The sequence below is a fragment of the Polypterus senegalus genome, chromosome 6, assembly GCF_016835505.1.
Source record: "Polypterus senegalus isolate Bchr_013 chromosome 6, ASM1683550v1, whole genome shotgun sequence".
NCBI classification, from domain to species: Eukaryota; Metazoa; Chordata; class Cladistia; order Polypteriformes; family Polypteridae; genus Polypterus; species Polypterus senegalus.
In genome coordinates, this window is record NC_053159.1 from 87,564,580 (window position 1) to 87,582,353 (window position 17,774).

Here is a 17,774-nt window from a genome sequence, read left to right on the forward strand (position 1 = left end):
CACCATTAAGTTAAACAGTTTATACGTATGCTCAATTTGTATGGGTATCTTCAGGGTTTTTATTCTGCCCTATTAACTTTAAATCCTATCGCTAGGGAAATGTATGTAGTTGTTGAACAATAAGTAAAGAACTCAGTTTCATATATGTTAAACAGATTCATACTATTATTTTCTTTAAGCATTGGTCAAATCTATATCTTTATAGGTACTTATTAATATAACATACTTTTAAAATACCTCCATTCGAGTTATGTGAAGGCAATGTTTTGTTCTTGGGAAAGGAATAACTTAGAGTGCAGGCAGTTACTGATAAGACAATGAATGAACTCTGTAAGCACTAAAACTGATAAATGTTTGCTAACTAAGCATCACCAGATGTGACCCAACTGTTGTTGGTATGAAGTAAGCAGGTTCACATTGATTGATTGAATGGGAAGAGTGGGGTGGGAGATGTTTAAGCTAAACAAGTGCAAACTGCATTAATGATGACATCCAGAACTTAAAGTTCTGGTTCAGCCTTAATGCTATTAAAGACCTCCTTTTGTTAAATTAAAATAATGTGGTTTATTTTCTTCAACAATAGTCACGTCAATCATTAGTCTTTAAAACGTTCAACTGCTTTGAAGATTTTCTACATTGTGCCAGTTGTGTCTGTTTTGTCCATCTTCTTTAATAGTTTTTTCATAACATTCTTGTTTGAGACTTTACAACTGAATGATTCCAAATTCCCTCAGTCAACAACATTATTTCTTAAATTCTTTTTATTCAGCCAAGTTTTAATCACGTTACTATCATCTATGCACTTTCAAGAAATTCACACCTTCTACATTCTGCATCTCCTCTTTTAACAGTTTGCTTTGATTTCTTTCAGCTCACCTTGTCACCTCCTGCATTTATTTTGTACAGGGCTTTCCATTACTTTCACATTTCCTCAAGTGCCATCACCATATCAACATTCAACCACCAGAACTGCTTGTGCCTCTGTAGTCATCTTGTCAAAGCATCTATTAATTATTTCTCACCTAGACATTGTTCATTGTTCACTCTTGCTCAGCGTTTCTCTTTCTTTTTGGTGTCAAAACACAAAACCTGTTCTTTTTACGACGTAACTGAGTTCGTGACCCACCTGGGCCCCTCTTGGTGAATAGAGCGCAATTGTGAGAGTGAATCAAGCATGATTATCTAACTGGGAGGGCGTCGAGTGTGACTCGCTTCGCAACACACTATAACACACCACCATTGTAAACAATAGGAACTCGTAACCCAACGGTGACAGATTGCGACCCAGTGGATGAGAAACACTGCTGTAGATTCTTCTGAAAACTCTTTCACTTTTGATATCAAGCACATAGCAGATATACTTTTAACACTGTGCTTATTTAGCTTCCTACCATTCAGATCTGTGAATATTTCTGTCTATTTTTTCCTCATGCCTTTGACCAAAAGACCTGCTAGCAACTGATAGAAGGAGAAAGCCTTCACACCTTTATCACATTACTTCTTTTCACATGTACAGTTAATTGTTCTCTTTAATTTACCAAGATCAAATCTTTAGTTTTTTTTTTATTTGCTTCTTCAATAAGGTGTAGGATTGAGTAGTGACTCTGAGGCTTGGGATTTGCACTGGCAGTTCGAATCCTGTAAATGCCAAAAGGGACTCTGCTCTGTTGGGCCCTTGAGCAATGCCCTTAACCTGCAATTGTTCCGTCCTGGGTATGATGTAAATCTGCATCCAGCTTTGCATGTAGGCCCTCCAATTTACAGGAAAAACTTGGGGGTTGGCGGCAGAATTTGCACACCAGCCACCATAAAAAAATTTAAACTGTTCCACTCCATCTGAACTAGTGTGGTGCTGAGGTGTTACAAATTGCATGCCTGCACTCAGGTCCTAATCTGGGACTCTGAGGTGGTTTGTCATCATATGGCGGTATCAGTGCATGCTCCTAACTTCTCAAAAAGGTGTTGTAGACCATCATTTCCATTTAAATACCAAAGTACAAAAACCTAGAAACAAACCTGAAGCAATACTGTCTCTTCTCCAAAGTATGTCAGACATCACGCAACATCCTATCCAAAAACTAGCCTTTCTCTTTGTTACTTCTACTAACTTGCTGAACATACAGTATGGTGAGACTATCCATCCATCCATCCATTATCCAACCCGCTATATCCTAACTATAGGGTCACGGGGGTCTGCTGGAGCCAATCCCAGCCAACACAGGGTGCAAGGCAGGAAACAAACCCCAGGCAGGGTGCCAGCCCACCACAGGACACACCCACACACACCCAAACACCAAGCACACACTAGGAACAATTTAGAATCGCCAATGCACCTAACCTGCATGTCTTTGGACTGTGGGAGGAAACCGGAGTACCCGGAGGAAACATCGTGAGACTATGTTAATCATAACTACAGCAAGAGTAATCAAATGAAAGTGCCTCGAAATTTCTAATGTACTCTCAGCAGCCATATTTCAATGTTTTTTTTTCTTTTGCAGATAATGCATACTCTTCTACAGCTCCTAGAAATTCTAATCCTTATAATTAAAAAGAATCACATTGATTTCTCGAGAGCTTACTTTTTAATAAGTATTGTATGCTTTTTTTTTCCAGTGAGCTCCTTTTGTAATGTTTTTACTCTTTCAAAGATTACATTCCTCTAAGAGTCTATTATACTGAGGTACAGTTTCGACTTTGGCACAGTCACCTGACTTCACCAACTTCAGAAGTTATTTAAATAATAATTATCACATGTTGCAACAAAAGCAGATTTTTTTTAAATTCCTTTTTGCTTATAAATCCTTTAATTGTTCTTTGCTCAGTTTATTTATCTTCTTTCACCTTATTTGGGTGATGTTTTGTCAACATTGGAAAATATATTTAAATAAATTACATTGTAATTAAATTCTACTTAACGGTTAATTTAATCCTATTTACTGTGCATTATATAGTCAGACTCCCAAAAGATTTACTATTGTATGAAACTGTAAATCATATTAGTTCCACAGTTAATTATGTCAGCATTATTTTAACAATATGTTGCATTATTTTAAAGTAAACTGTGGGTTTTTCCTTCTTAGCAGGAGTCCTTTGAAAAAGATATGTTGAATTCTCTGAAGCCTTGTTCGTTTTGTCTAAATATGTTTTCCTAGGAGCATGTTGTGATTTTCTCATTGAATGGAGCAAACCCAGAGAAGAATAATCCTGGCCTGTGGAATCAAGACTGAACTGATCTTGTGGTTCACTGCACCCTTATGTCACGTATTCTAGTGGCTCCAAGTTACCAATGCATTCGTGGTCTGGCTGCTAACTGAAACATACCGCAGAATGGTGTCTGATTCAGTCCATGGCTTCTGATGAACTAATGAAGAGAAACCTCTTATATTAATATTACCGTACTCTGGGGCCAAATATTGGCCAAGCCAGCGTTTGCAAGATATTTAGTTTTTCTTGTTTTTAACAGCAAATGAATGGTCAGGAAATTAGCAAAAAATTTTTAAAATAGATAAAATACCTTAGCTTGTGATAGTTTGTTCCTTAAACGGTAAAGCCTTATGGGTAAACTTCCAGATAACTTCTTTACAGAAAATATTGCTCTACTCAGGTTTAGATGATCAGTAGTGCAAAAATGTTTCCCAGCTAGTTTGTATGTAATGTGAGACTAAATATTCTCAATAGGGTTTAAATCTGGACTGTGAACAAACCAAAACATAAGACTGGTGGATTTGTTCTCAAGACAATTCTTGGTGGTCTTTGTATTGAGGGCAGCAGCATTGACTTGCTGAAAAATAACTTCTGATCTTTGAAACTTCTCAGTTGTGGGAAGTTAGTCAATATTCCCCTATACTCAGCAGTATTAATCATAGTGAACCTTACAAATAGTGGAGAGCAGGAGCAGGATTTTTTAAACGTAGTCAGTGACTGTTTTTAATACAGTATGTTAGAACACCAAGATGGGGTGAAGCCTGTCTATATTTAGTATTCTGTAATAACCAGGATAGAACTCAAGGTGTTAAGATCATTGAAACATTAGGGTCAAGTGACCAAAATTTTATACAATTCTCAGTGTTTGGATAGAGTGTGGATACAAAGACTAAAGCTGTAGGGCAAATTTTGAGCATATGCAGCAACAGGTTTAAACAGGTTTAAAAATCTTTTACATATGAAGCAGGACAAGTTAATCCCCAAACTGGAAACTGGTCTTCTTATATAATACACTACCATGGCTGTCCTTTTGTCTGTCCAGGATTTAAATCACCAGTAGCTCGCAAACCATTTCACCTATTGACCTGACATTTGGTAGCAAAGATCTCAGTTCAAGAAAATGTATCTGCGTTTTGAAACATGCTTATGGCAATAAAAGTAAACTGAAATAATGTATTTTATCACAGATTCAATATCCAACTTTGTTGAGGTAAGGATAAATTTATTGCTTGTTTGTCTGCTTGCAGTGGCAAATGTGGGTGGAATTATGTAAACTCAATGATGCTAACTCATACCAATCAATCCACAAATATTTGGCAAAAACATGTAAAACACATGCAGACCCAGGCGTTGTGAGTCAGAAAAACAGCTCTGTGATCGTCCTCAGCCTATGCTAGAACATCTGAACTGCACTTACTAAACCTAATTAAACTTAAGTGAATTGTCACTAGCGTTACCTCTTTTTTCCATTGCTTAACTGTCATTGAGATCCATTCACTATTATATTTCTCACAAAGTCTATGAAGACATCTGCCTGGAACATCAAAGTATAACTCAAACTGTGATTCATCACTCCCCACAATTCTGCTGAACTACTCTGCATCAAATTTTCCACACTCTGACAAAAACTGCACTCTGTCCTTGATATTTTCCTCAGACATTATTAGCTTCTTCTTGCAACTTCTACCCATAAAACCAGGAAAAGACAACTGGCCGTCCTTATTTTTCTAACAATTATTCCAAGCTTTTTTTTCTTTTCTTTCAGGACCATAAATTTCAGATGGTGGTCATCCCTGCCTGGAATAGCTTTGGGCCTTTCAGATCCTTTACTTCTAGAAACATCATTTGTTGTTTGAAAACGTTGACCTATTCTCTTAAAAGCTGAGAGAAAAATAGGGATTTTCTGTGTGAAGTACAGAAATATGGTTCCCAGCAGCAGCCCCAGCATGATATTTTGCTTTATTTGGAATGTTTTTCTCACATTGCCTCACTGGGACTCACAGCACGGCGTGTTGTAGGTCTCTTCCTGCTCTGCCACACATGACTCCATTTAAAAGCTTGTTAACAAGTCGAGGAGCTGCATCATGTGTGGCTGATCACTAAATAAAAACTTTTCTCCTTAGGTTAAAACAAAAAAAAAAAACCTAAAATAAGTTATTTTTGGAAATATCTGTACTTATGTACGTATGTTAGTTTGAATTTTACATTAAATATTTAATCATTATGATAATTTTACGATTCTGCACAATATTTCATAAGGGTTTCCAGCTTTTTTCAAAACAATTTATTACAGCAAAACTTTACTAGCAAATGATGGTACAAAGCCTCTAAAAAGAGTATAGCAGGTTTTTTAATGTGCAATATGCCCTACCATTACACAATCTGCATTGATCACAAATGCATTTATGGAAAAAACTCCCTGGCCCATTTTTTTGCTGGATAATGTAATGTGTTGAAGAGTATGATCATCTCATGGTAATGATGTTTTACCACAATGAAAAAAAAACAGCATAGGATAAGATTACATCTAAAACTAAGAGATGGAAGTGATGTCAATACAAGGACAGGCAGGGATGAAAAGCTAAAAAGATGACGAAACAAAATTACCAAAGCCCAAAACACAAACTGGAAATCAAATTGAGAAAAAAACACAAGTCTTAACTCTCTAAATAGATTTAAATAGCTAAATGTACCCTAAACATTTTACACAGTGTCTAGAAACTTGGACGTTGGTAATAGTTAACTGCTATATACACTGTCAGCATTATGATGGCACATGTCATACTTCTGGTAGTTATGGAGAGCCAAACTTAACTAACATTAGTTACTAATATTAATACTAATACTAATATTAGTTTACTAATATGGTTGCAGGTATTAAAAAAATACACAAAATGGATGACAAGTGCAACTGAAAATGGTGGCACAATAATATTTTAAAAATAACACCAGTAACGACTGTCATGCAGTTTATACACTTGACTTGAGCATTCCTGTTTTTCATACTCTTTCTTTGTACGTTTAGCATTCGTTTGCTTAGAGGTTGATGCGCTTGCTGCTTCTTAGAGCAGCTCTTCTTTTCTCCACCTTAGCGGCCTGCTTAGTCTCTTCTTCCATCTGCATATTTTTGCGTTAAAACTGATTAAGTCAGTTTTTGTGTTGCAATTACTTAGTACATTTTCTTTCATTTTTCACTTAAGCTGCCAATTAAGTCTTCAATCAGCCTCAAGAATGATTTAAGATATTACGAGTTAGGGGAAGTTACGGCGAACGTTGTAGGGATGAGAGCAGTGCCCTGCTGACCACTGCCGAGAGTTGATTCTACAATAAAATAAAATAAAAATTAGAAAGAGGAATAACCTTGAAGGTAAATCATTACCCCAAAAGCAGATAGTAGATGTCATGTTGTATATGTGTACCAAATTTCAGGTCAATAGGCCAAACGGTTTGCACGATACAGGTGATTTAAACTCCTGAACAGATAAATGAACAGCCACGGTAGTGTATTATATATAAAGATAGTAAAAATGACATTATGCCAAAAAAATAAAGTGCAGAATTGAATTCTACAGATTCAAAAACCCTGAAAGAATCAAGATCTAGCAAACTGGTAAAGAAAAAAAAGAATAAATAAATTCTATTTTTAGGTAATTATACTGCTAAATTATTGTTAATTGGCTAGGACTATGCAACACTCTGCTATGCAAGTCAACAAATTTTAAATTATACCAAAACCAAACCAAATGCAGACAAACACTCATATGCATTTCTCAATACCAAAGGCACTGTAGAATGCTGCTCGGCTCCTTGCTCTTGCCCTCAGATAACAAGGCTTCAGTAGTTTCATTTTGGGGGTTTCCTGCAGGCAGTTGGCAACCTGGGGGACACAATTTGCTCACCAATGCACCCCACTTCATTTAATGACGTGTAAAATCCCAACTACAAGATACTGAGCAAACATGCAGTTCATCGTCTTCCACCCACAGGTGTTGGTCTATGCAGGACACATAAAGAGAGTCTTCTGTTCTGCCTGAGGCATTTTGACATTAGGGTTTCTCACTGTTAGCAAGCTTATATGTTAAGGTTGTCTGTGAATCTATAGAAAAAAGTCTGACAGTCAGCAAAATTATTCCAAAATGACATAATCTGTAGAAATTGCTCAGTTTCTGGTTGTAATAAAAATTATGTGCACATACAGTACAGTGCGATTTAGTTCAATTTTCTCTAGGGCGATACCCATGCCCACATAATTGACCATTTTCACTCATGTGTAATGATTATAAAGAGCACAAGCAGAATGATGAGTCCATTAGTCTAAAACAACATATAAGTGTGCAATTTTCATAGTGAGCAAAAGAGGATGGCTGCCTCAGACATGACCAAAAACAAACAGTGCAGGACTGCAAAAGCTTCAGACCAATAAAAAGGCTTCAAACGTTTCAATGTATAGCCATAAAAGACAAGAGAATACCTCATCATAGTAGGGCGACCACAGGGTTTATTTCAATGATTATTTATTTCTAATGTTTTCACTTTGAATTTTGTGTCTTATTAAGTAATCTAATGTCAGTAAAAAGGCAAATTTAGAAAGTCTCATCAGAAAAAAGGATATTTAAAGTTAATAACCCTGATTATCATGGATAAGTATTCTTCTATTCAAGTCTTCGGGGGGAGAGGTTTTCACTTTCCTGGGCTGATCTCTCTCTTTCTGCCTCTAATATTAAGGTAGGCCTTACTCTACTGCAGACCATTGTGAAGAATCAAAGACTACAGAAAGATGACTGCAGTATGAAAAAGACCCAAAGGTCAATTTTTGCATATCTTTGGAAGTGCTTAAGTACCCTGCTAAAATAATGATAAATGTGAGTAGGTAGAAATGGTCTTAAAGATGACGTGGAAATGTTGTGCATATCCATGTGTGACTGTCTTTTTCCAAATATTCTATTGCGGAGAAATCCTCTCCGATGGACAGCTTTTAAGTAATGTGTACATTTATTCATCTGTATATGTACAATACAGAGTTGATGGGCTCATTCACTCATTCATTCATCAACAAAAACACGTTTAGCGAAAAATCAGAAATTTGGCAGGATGGTATTTCTAGGTCAGTAGAGTTTCGTAAAGAAAGGTTGATTCGGTATATCAATATTTAGAGGTAAAGATCCCCCCCACCCCCACAACAGAGAAAATAAATACCCCAAAATCTCAATAAATGCTTTGCCGGATTTGATTAAAATTTGGTGAGCTTATAGGAAAAAGAAATTTGTTTTATTTGTTGATATTTATTAATGTTATGCTAACATAGATGCTCTGTGCTGACAGTGTGCTTTATAGATGCAATAGAAGTGACTGACAGGCCACATGAATAATACCACTAACCAATACGGTAGATGGATCGTTGAAGACAGGGTGGTGTCCTAGACGGGAAAAATGAGATGTGATCATGCTGTGAAAGGCAAAGAGAAAGTTCGTCGAAGATGAAAAGAGACGTAAAGTTCAATGGTTAGCAAGCACCGCTTTTTACTGTTGACTATTGCCACTTTTAGATAGGTACTGGCTCTCATCTTGGTTATCTGTTTCACATTATCAAACTCCAGCTTTCAGTCAAGGTGCTGAAAACTGACCCCCTAAACACTCCCACTCTTCAATTAGTATGCCGCAATTTCCACGGGATAAACAGTTGTATTAGATAGTAGCTCTTGAGTGCTTCATTCTCCTTGCTCTTCACGTTAACACATCAGTGTAACACACAGCGTAACAGCACTTATGTATATCCACTTCAAACTGTGCTTTGCATATACATTTCATATCTGCAAACTTTAAAGGTGGACTACAACTGATGAAAAATGCAAAATGAAATATTGTACTTGAGTGAACAATGCAAACAAATCAAAACATAAACATCTAATAATGATAATAATTATAATATATTTAAATTTCATATTATTCCTACTAATTACTCCTTGCAGATAAAAAATAATAAAAATTGTGTCTTGTATTGTCCATCAACAAAAGCACAAATGTTTTATTCATGGAAAATTGTGTATAGCATGTTTAAAAGTAAGCAGTTCCAGTGACCTAATACTATTATTATTATTACTAATAAAGTGACCGATACCTTTATCCAAGATTACTTAGCTACATTTCTTTTGTTTTTTCCAGTTGGAGCAAATGTAGGTGAATTGACTTGTTCATCCTTAGGGTTTGAAGTTGAAAGCCATAACTACTACACCACACTGCCTGGCAATAATATTAGCCCTTGGGGTTAAAAAATATTACTTCTGATACACTCTAACCAATAGCGAAATATCGGGTGCCCACTGACTTACAAAGCTGGGCTACACAGCTAGTGATTGAACAAATCACAAACACAGTTATTGACCCTGCCTAGCGTTAAAACAAAATTACACGGGATAACATAGTAAGGGAAAGAAAACCACAAAACAGCCCAGTGGCTTACAGGGCATTGTCTTCTAACTTCAGTCTTTAGCTGTCAAACTTTGTTTTATCTGGTTGTCTTAAATATATGAAATATATTTAAACATATTATCTTATGCTGTGAACATTTTACTGAACTGTTATCTAAATCTGCATGAATCTTCTCAGAGAAAAGTAATTGATTATTAAAGATTATTCATAGCACAAGCCTTTGACTTCACACATGATCTCAAAATGCAACCTTATTGTGAGTGAAAGCTTCTCCTTCAGTTTGATGTGGGCACCACATTTGGAAAACTAGCAGAAACAGAAAATCAGGTGAATTACTGGAGCTGATGTAAAAATCCCACCATGACTGAAGCTCCAATATATCTACTGATGTAAGATTTATTTCAAAATTGTTATCAAAATCTGTTTATTTAGTATATGATCAGAGAGGACTGGAGCTTGTTTATATATAATATAAAAGGTATGTATGTGATGCATATTTTGTTTTGAAAGTATACATTAAATTAGCTGTGCAACTGTGTGTCTTAGTTTTGGATTTCAATTTTTTTCTTTTATATACCAAGCTGCATAACAAACTGAAGCTTACCTCCAAAGAAAAAACTGTCTCCAGAGCCAATTACAGAGTTAGATTCCAGCACGTTGGGCATGTCATTGTCAAGCCTTACGGAGATCTGAAATCCTCGAGTGCTCAGGCTTACAGTATGCCAAAGTCCATCACCCAGGCCATGGCCTATGAAATAAAAACAGTGAAGTTCAACATCCAGGAAATATGTACATGCTGTACAGAGAGTGGATTCAGTATGTGGTGTTTGTTAATTGAGAAGTGCTCAGTTCCTGCATTTTGTTGCCCTCCAGAACAGTTTTTGACAAGAACAAACCATTCAGATCAACAAAGCCATCAATCCCATTCATTGAATTTCCCCAAAATGACGTTAAGTCAAAATTTGAAAGTCACCACACTACTTCTGTCTACCACACTAATCAGTAACTTATTCCATGTGTCTAGGGTTGCGTAAAGAATGCAATCTGATGTTTGTGCAAAACATATCTTTAAAAATCTTCAGGATACTACAGTAACTCCTTTTGCAATTCCAAACATGTCAGCAATTTCATCTCTTAATCTCAGTTTACTTAAACTGCTTATATATGCTTTGCTGTATAACTGCTTCATAGCAGTATATTCTCTGTATATTTTACACTCCCTCATACACTCCACCTACTTTTAATTCTAAAAAAATGGAAAGAATCTTTTTTGGGTTATCGTTGGCCTTTTCTGCAATAATGCTCTCTTATGCCTTCATAAACCCTACTCTTAGCACTGGAGCTACTTTGTCTGTATATTATCATTATGCAGCTGTTTTTTCTTTTTCAACTTGTTTTGATTTAATATCATTACATTTTTCACCATCAGCATCATCAGATCAACATCTAGTCAAACTTTTGTCCTTACTCGTCGTTCATCTTCAAACTCATTGGCTAAGGAACGACCTTAGACCTTTTGCAGGAGTGGGCAATCCAGGTAACTACTTTCATGGTCAGTAACTTCCACTGTAAGTACTGGGATATCCACTTTAAAGACTGGACACTCCTAGTAGTCATGAAGTACACTGTCCCCCATAATAAGCAACACAATTTCATATACTAGTTAATGGACCAATTTGCTGCCACTCATCTACCAGGAGAATCTCAGCCAACCTCTTGCTCACCTATCTGTGTACTTTATTTACTTCTGTGCAAACAGTGGAATTAAGTCTGGGTCACTCTCTCCAAAAATAGGTCATATTGCCTCCTTTCCACACTGACATACCATAGTGTACCATGTTCCTGTCAGTACAAGTTCTACTTTATTCCAAAGGGTAAAGCACTGACCACCTTCCGGTGTCCTGCATAGCCTTTTCCTGTCTGCATTTCTCTCATTTGCCTATGCGCTCACCCCTATATATTGTACATGCATATTATACATTATCACACACATGCGCATGAGACGCATCTAAAGGGCTCAAATGAAGGTAATTCAACGCCAGACCAGGGGATGGCAGGGTGCATTGATCCTTTCTCTTTTTGATTGGCAGACTGACCATGACAAATTTTGGCTGGATTCGATAACATCACTTCCGTTTCTGGTCCCGACAAGGCTACTTCCGGTTCCGGGCCCGATGACATCACTCCCAGTTCTGACCCCGAAGACATCACTTTCAGCTCCAGACCTGAGGATATCACTTTTGGTTCCTTCAAAGATGACATCACTTCCCCTGCCTGACTTTAAAACCGCCATGTTTGCCTGTCTGTTGGTTCTTATTCTGGATTGAAGTCTGTAAAACTTTGAACCACAACGTTCATGTTTGGCAGCCAATTTCAAGTATATGGGAAGCTGCCCCCAAACCTCTTTCTATGTCCGTTTGAGTCCTTTTTAAAACAATAAACTTGTCCAACTATCCTTCAGTCATTTTTTTAGGAATAGAAATTACACAAAAAACATGAATAACATAAAGCTTATTCTGCTAAAAACATCTTTGGTAAAATGATACCTTCTGAGATTTCAAGACATTTTCATTGGGTGTCTAAGAAATGTCTTCATCTCCAATACAAATGGACTTTGCAGTTAACAAAAGTGGTGTTTGGTTCCAGTTATCTACAGAAGGTGCGGATGCGAGGGTCAAACTGGCTTGACCTTGAAAGCAAAATATCACAGTCTGTAAAAGTTTGTTCTTTAACTGTAGTGAACAGAAATCTAACTGCCTGAAGCACTTTATGCCAGATGTTTACACTGGTTTGGAGGTGAGTAATGGGAATCTATTCATATCCAGTTTAGGATTAGCTCCTTCTCACTCAAAGACACTCATACAAATGGTGCCATCAAAAAAGTCTCTGGCCTGTCAATGTATGTTAATTACAATGTGGAAATACATAATAAGAAAGCTGAGATTCATTAAAGCCTTTTATATGTTTGCCAGTTGGCTTTAATAAAAATTACTGCTGAATATAATTAACTTCACCGTCATAAAAAACACTAAGGATGAACCTCCACCTGTTTTTAATTGACTAATGTCATTTCTTGATCATCGTTTTGAATCAGGATTAGAAGTGTAGCATTTACTGTTGTTTCAATATTTTAAGTATTACATTGATCCTGATACTGCCTGGAGATTCCTCTATAGCACGGGTGTCGAAATCCAGTCCTGGAGGGCCGCAGTGGCTGCAGATTTTCATTTCATTTTCATTAGTGACATGTTTTGCTGCTAATTAACTTCTTGTACCTTAGTTTTAATTAACTTCACTCAGGCCCCTTATTTGTTTTTTTTTTCTTAATTACCAGCCAAACAATAATGAGACACACAACAAGCTGGCATATAACCAGCTAACCTGTGCCCTACACACAATATCTGAAAATAAAGAAAGGTGATTGTCTTGGTAAGGTTGATCTCTCAGGTCACCAAAACATTTTTACATTCTTAGAAAAAACAGAAAAACCAACTGTTTTGTAAATGTCTGCTGTTGCAGAATGATAGCAGCAACAAGCCATGGAATTAAATAATGGGTTTAATTAACAGCAAGAATCAACTTCTCATTAAGAGATTGGTTGGAGTTTGAAATCCCAATTTAGCTGGTCATCTGTTGTCTCGTTTCACATCTCATTTCTGTTTGGCTGTCATTTAATGAAGAAAGGAATACATTTAGAGGACTGAATGCTTAAAAACAGGGCTATTTAAATGAAGGGAAAATAAGTTAATTAGCAGTGAAAACTGGTCACTGATTAGGAAAAGGGTTAGAATGAAAACCTGAAGCCACTGTGGTCCTCCAGGCCTGGAGTTTGACACCCCTGCTCTATAGCCACATTTTTTGAAAGCATTGGAAATGTCTGGACATATTGAATGGAAACTAATTTTTCAAAACATGCTCAGTAGAATATAGACGCTAATACGTAAGTAGGTGATCTTTAAATGTTTCTCACTGCACTTTCTACAGCTTTCCAATTGCTGCCAACTGTGTTCCTGTTTCCCAGCGACTTTAAAAAATGGGTTAGGTGGGCAAATTCAAATATTGTCTACCCGTCATACAGTAAATTAAATCTTATCATTAAGCTGCCACACATATACCACAAATAGGCCACATATAAAATGACTTTTGACCAATTAAGTTATATGTCAATGCTAAACTGTAAAGTACAGTGTTTGTATAAAAGTTACCCTACTTCATTCACAGTTATTGGAATGCTCTCTAATTTTACATGGAAAATGATGCAAGTATGCAAGTTAATGTTATTTTTGTTTTAAAACAACTTGGTTTACAAGCCTTAGAAATCAGATTATATTAAAGCCGAAATTCCTTCAGAGGGTAGCAAGCATTTAAATGGATGGAAAAAATTCACACAGGGACCTGGGTGACATGATGCAGTTTTTTGTGAGGTTGTAGATGTTAGGTTATTTAAGAAAAAGTGCCTGCCGTTGGCATTCATCTGATCTTAATTTCCTTATATATAAAATCCAATATCTGTTTCCTTATATATAAAATCCAACGTTTGTCTTTTCATGCGAGAACTACTTAACGGATTTTGGTTAGGGTTTTTTTCTATAATTTGCTTGAACATTCTGCTTGATTTTGCGACTTCTCTCAATACGCTAAGTATCATAGTTTGCTTGCATTACCGATTTATTTGCACGAATCCAAGAGACACGCAGCAGGCCAAGAGGAGGGAGGTCGGGCCTCCTCACTCATGCTCCAGCCTCAGGGCATGTACTTTACCTCCGCTTAGCTAGCGAACGAGAGAACTACTTAATGGTTTTAGATTGGGTTTTTCTCTATAATTTGCTTGAACATTCTGGTTGATTTTGTGACTTCTCTCATTGTGATAAACATCTTAGTTCGCTTGCGGTACCGATTTATTTGCGTAAATCTGAGAGGGATGCCTGCCCTGGGGGGTGGGGGGCCCGGCCATCCTTACTCACGCACCAGCCTCGGGATGTGTACCTTACCTCCGCTTAGCTAGCGAACAAGAGAACTACTTAACAGATTTAGATCAGGTTTTTTTTTATAATTTGCTTGAACATTCCACTTGATTTTGCAACTTCTCTCATTATGCTATGTATCATAGTTCACTTGATGTAACTATTTACCTGTGCCTGCACACACACAGCAGGCCGAGGGAATTTTAAACCTGTGCCACTCAGTTCACCATCAGCAAATACTGGTTTGTTTCTTGAACGTATTTGGCCACTATTGGGCACAGACAAAGTTTACATTATTTGCTATGAATTCATTTTAAATCACACATATACAGTATGAATGAAGGTCCATGTACAGTGTCTTTAGAAGGTATCCAGACCCCTTTTACTTTTTACATATCTTGTGGTAGCATTGTGCTGAAATTGTTTAAATTCATTTCCCATATGGAAAAAGCTATCATGTAAAGATCATTGTTCCAAGTGTGGATAAGTATGCATATGTGAATTGCAAGTGATATATTACATTACCAACATACAGGTGATCATGGATGCAAGATGTATTATAGAAGCCAGCATATTGTATATGAGTGCTTGACGGCGAAATGTCACCCAAGTCTACTGAACTCTGCATTCAACCTTACACTTTATAAGCCCAGGAAGGTTCAAGAAGGATGACAGAGTCTTCCAAGGTATTGGATAAATAGAGCCTTACAGAAGATAATGAGGATCATGGTGATATACAAACATGTTGTGTGACGCAGGAAGACAGCACAACAGTACAAGAGTGAATGCCACTTCACAAACAACGTGAATATATCCATAGCTGATATCAGTAACCGTTATTTTATGAGGCATTTCCTGTGGCCATAACAGCTGGAAGTTGATTCCTCTGAAACTATGATCATTCATTATTAAATAAACACGCCCATTATATGGCTTAGCTCTTATTTGGTGTATGTGTCTTTCTATCTTGGTGTTTGTTGTGAAGTGCAAACAATTACGTTCAGCTTAGAGCAATATCCTACTTTATGTCTTTCTTCTTCTTAATAATAATTATAATTCATTACATTCATGCAAAGCTTTTCTCAGTACTCAAAGCTGTTTTCATTGTGAGTGGGGAGCCACTTCAACCACCACTAATGTGCAGAATCCACCTGGATGATACGACGGGGGCCATTTTGTGCCAGTACGCTCACCACACATTAGCTCTTAGGTGAAGGGGTGCGAGACAGTTAGACAGAGGATGATTAGGGGGCCATAATGACCAGGCCATGGAAGGCAATTTAGACTGGACATTGGGATACAAACTGTTCTTTACAAAGGATGCCTAGGGATCTTTTATGATCAGAGAGAGCCAGGACCTTGGTTTTACGTCTCATCTGAAGGACAGCATTATTTTTATAGCACAGTCTCCTGAGCAGTGCACTGGGACCCACATTCAGACCACAAGGTTAATGCTCCTTGCTGGCCTCACCAACACCTCTTCCAGCAGTAACCCAATCTTTTCCTGGATGGTCTCCCATCCAAGTAATGTCCAGGCCCGAACATGCTTAGCTTCAGGTGGATGACCTCTTCTGAAGTGGATGTGATATTACTTCTTCTTCTCCTCCTACTTCTTTGAATATTATTTTTATTGTTTTCATATTTTTTGTGGTGGTAAAACTACAAAACATCAGGAAACTACAAAACATCATCATGAGCAGCTCAGCGTGCCATACAATTGTAATGGCATTCATTCTCAAATGAGACCTTCTACTCCTTGCCGGAAGACGGAGTGGGATACTTCATAACTGCTTCTCATAAGGTAGAACAAATTCCTCTCCTAGTCAGAGTTATAGTGCAGTTCCTAGGAGTAATTCTGAGATGATTGTTAAATACTAGAACAAGTGCAGAAATTCAACCCTTCAAGCTAAATTCACAAGTCAGCAGCTCTAACCAGTGCACACCCCTAAGGAAAACCATATTTCGATTTAATATCCCACCAGTTATAAAAAATATGACATTTTATAGGATATTAGCTATTTTATGTCCTCCATTGAATTTCAAATAGAATTTTTAGTCAGTTTTAAACTATATAGACTTCGAAATCCTGCTTAAACCCTGGCATGTTTCTGGAAAACTAACACAGGAACTTAATAGATAATACACATTCTTATATTTTATACAGTGATACCACATTTCTACTGTAAATGAAGAGTTTTTAGCCCAAATCTGCTTTGTTAAGTCAGAACTTGTTATATTGTTCTTTATGTCAGTGGACACCATAAGCGAAAGGCACTTCATGTTTTAGAAAAAAACAATTTTGCCAAGTTAGGCGAGCTGCCTAAGTAATAATCATTTTACCTGTTAATTAGAGCAACTAAGCCGCTAATAAATCAACTTACTTTCTCACATCCAGCACTCTCAGCAAATGAGATCACCTGCTATCCTCAGTTTCAGTGGCAGCCTTCAATTTTTCTGAAGTTATTGCCAGGTTCAAAACTGAAATCAGGTATCACCTTAAAACTCTCAAGACAAATGCTGTACATCTATGGCAACAACAGGATCCTTTGCACAATGGCTGCCTTGCCTGCATTTAGAGGGGCAGATGTTCATTCCCTTAATGACAAGCTCATTATCTTTTAAAGTTGTCACACATGTGCGAGTAGAAGGAAGCTGAATGGACCAAGTCAAGGTAATTACACGCCAGGCCAGGGGGTGTCAGGGTGCACTAATCCCACTTCTGTTATCTCCGCAGGCCAAATACAGGAAAACCTACCAGATGCACCACCAATGATGTCACTTTCCGGCTCCGGTGCCACGGACGACATCACTTCCAGTTGCAGCACCACAAACAACCTCACCTCCAGCTCTGAAGCCACGAACAACGTCACTTCCGGTTCTGGTGCCACAGGCGATGTCACTTCCGAATCCCGTCATGGATGATGTCACTTCCGGTTTTGGCCCTCTAAAGCTGCCATCATTTCCTCAGCACATCAGTTTGATTCAGGACTCAAACTAATGCACACGAGTGCACTAAATAAACCCATTTGCAGCCAAGGAGAATATATGGGTGGCTGCCCCAAACCTTTTTATGTGTGTCGAGGCTCTTCTTTTCACAAAGTATATCACAAGTTTACAGTGTAGGGAGAGTGGGACGCATTATATATATTTTTTCAATAATACATCTTTATAGGCCAA

At 37.3% G+C, this 17,774-nt stretch overlaps 1 protein-coding gene across 1 annotated transcript in view; it reads right to left on the minus strand.

Annotated features, from left to right (window-relative positions):
* The window catches only part of LOC120531252 (contactin-associated protein-like 5), a 558,720-nt gene that overhangs the window by 252,098 nt on the left and 288,848 nt on the right, over positions 1-17,774 (minus strand). Inside the window, exon 9 of the mRNA XM_039756501.1 lies at positions 10,238-10,381. Within this exon, the coding sequence (XP_039612435.1) occupies positions 10,238-10,381 (144 nt within the window). The remainder of the gene's footprint in view (positions 1-10,237; positions 10,382-17,774) is intronic.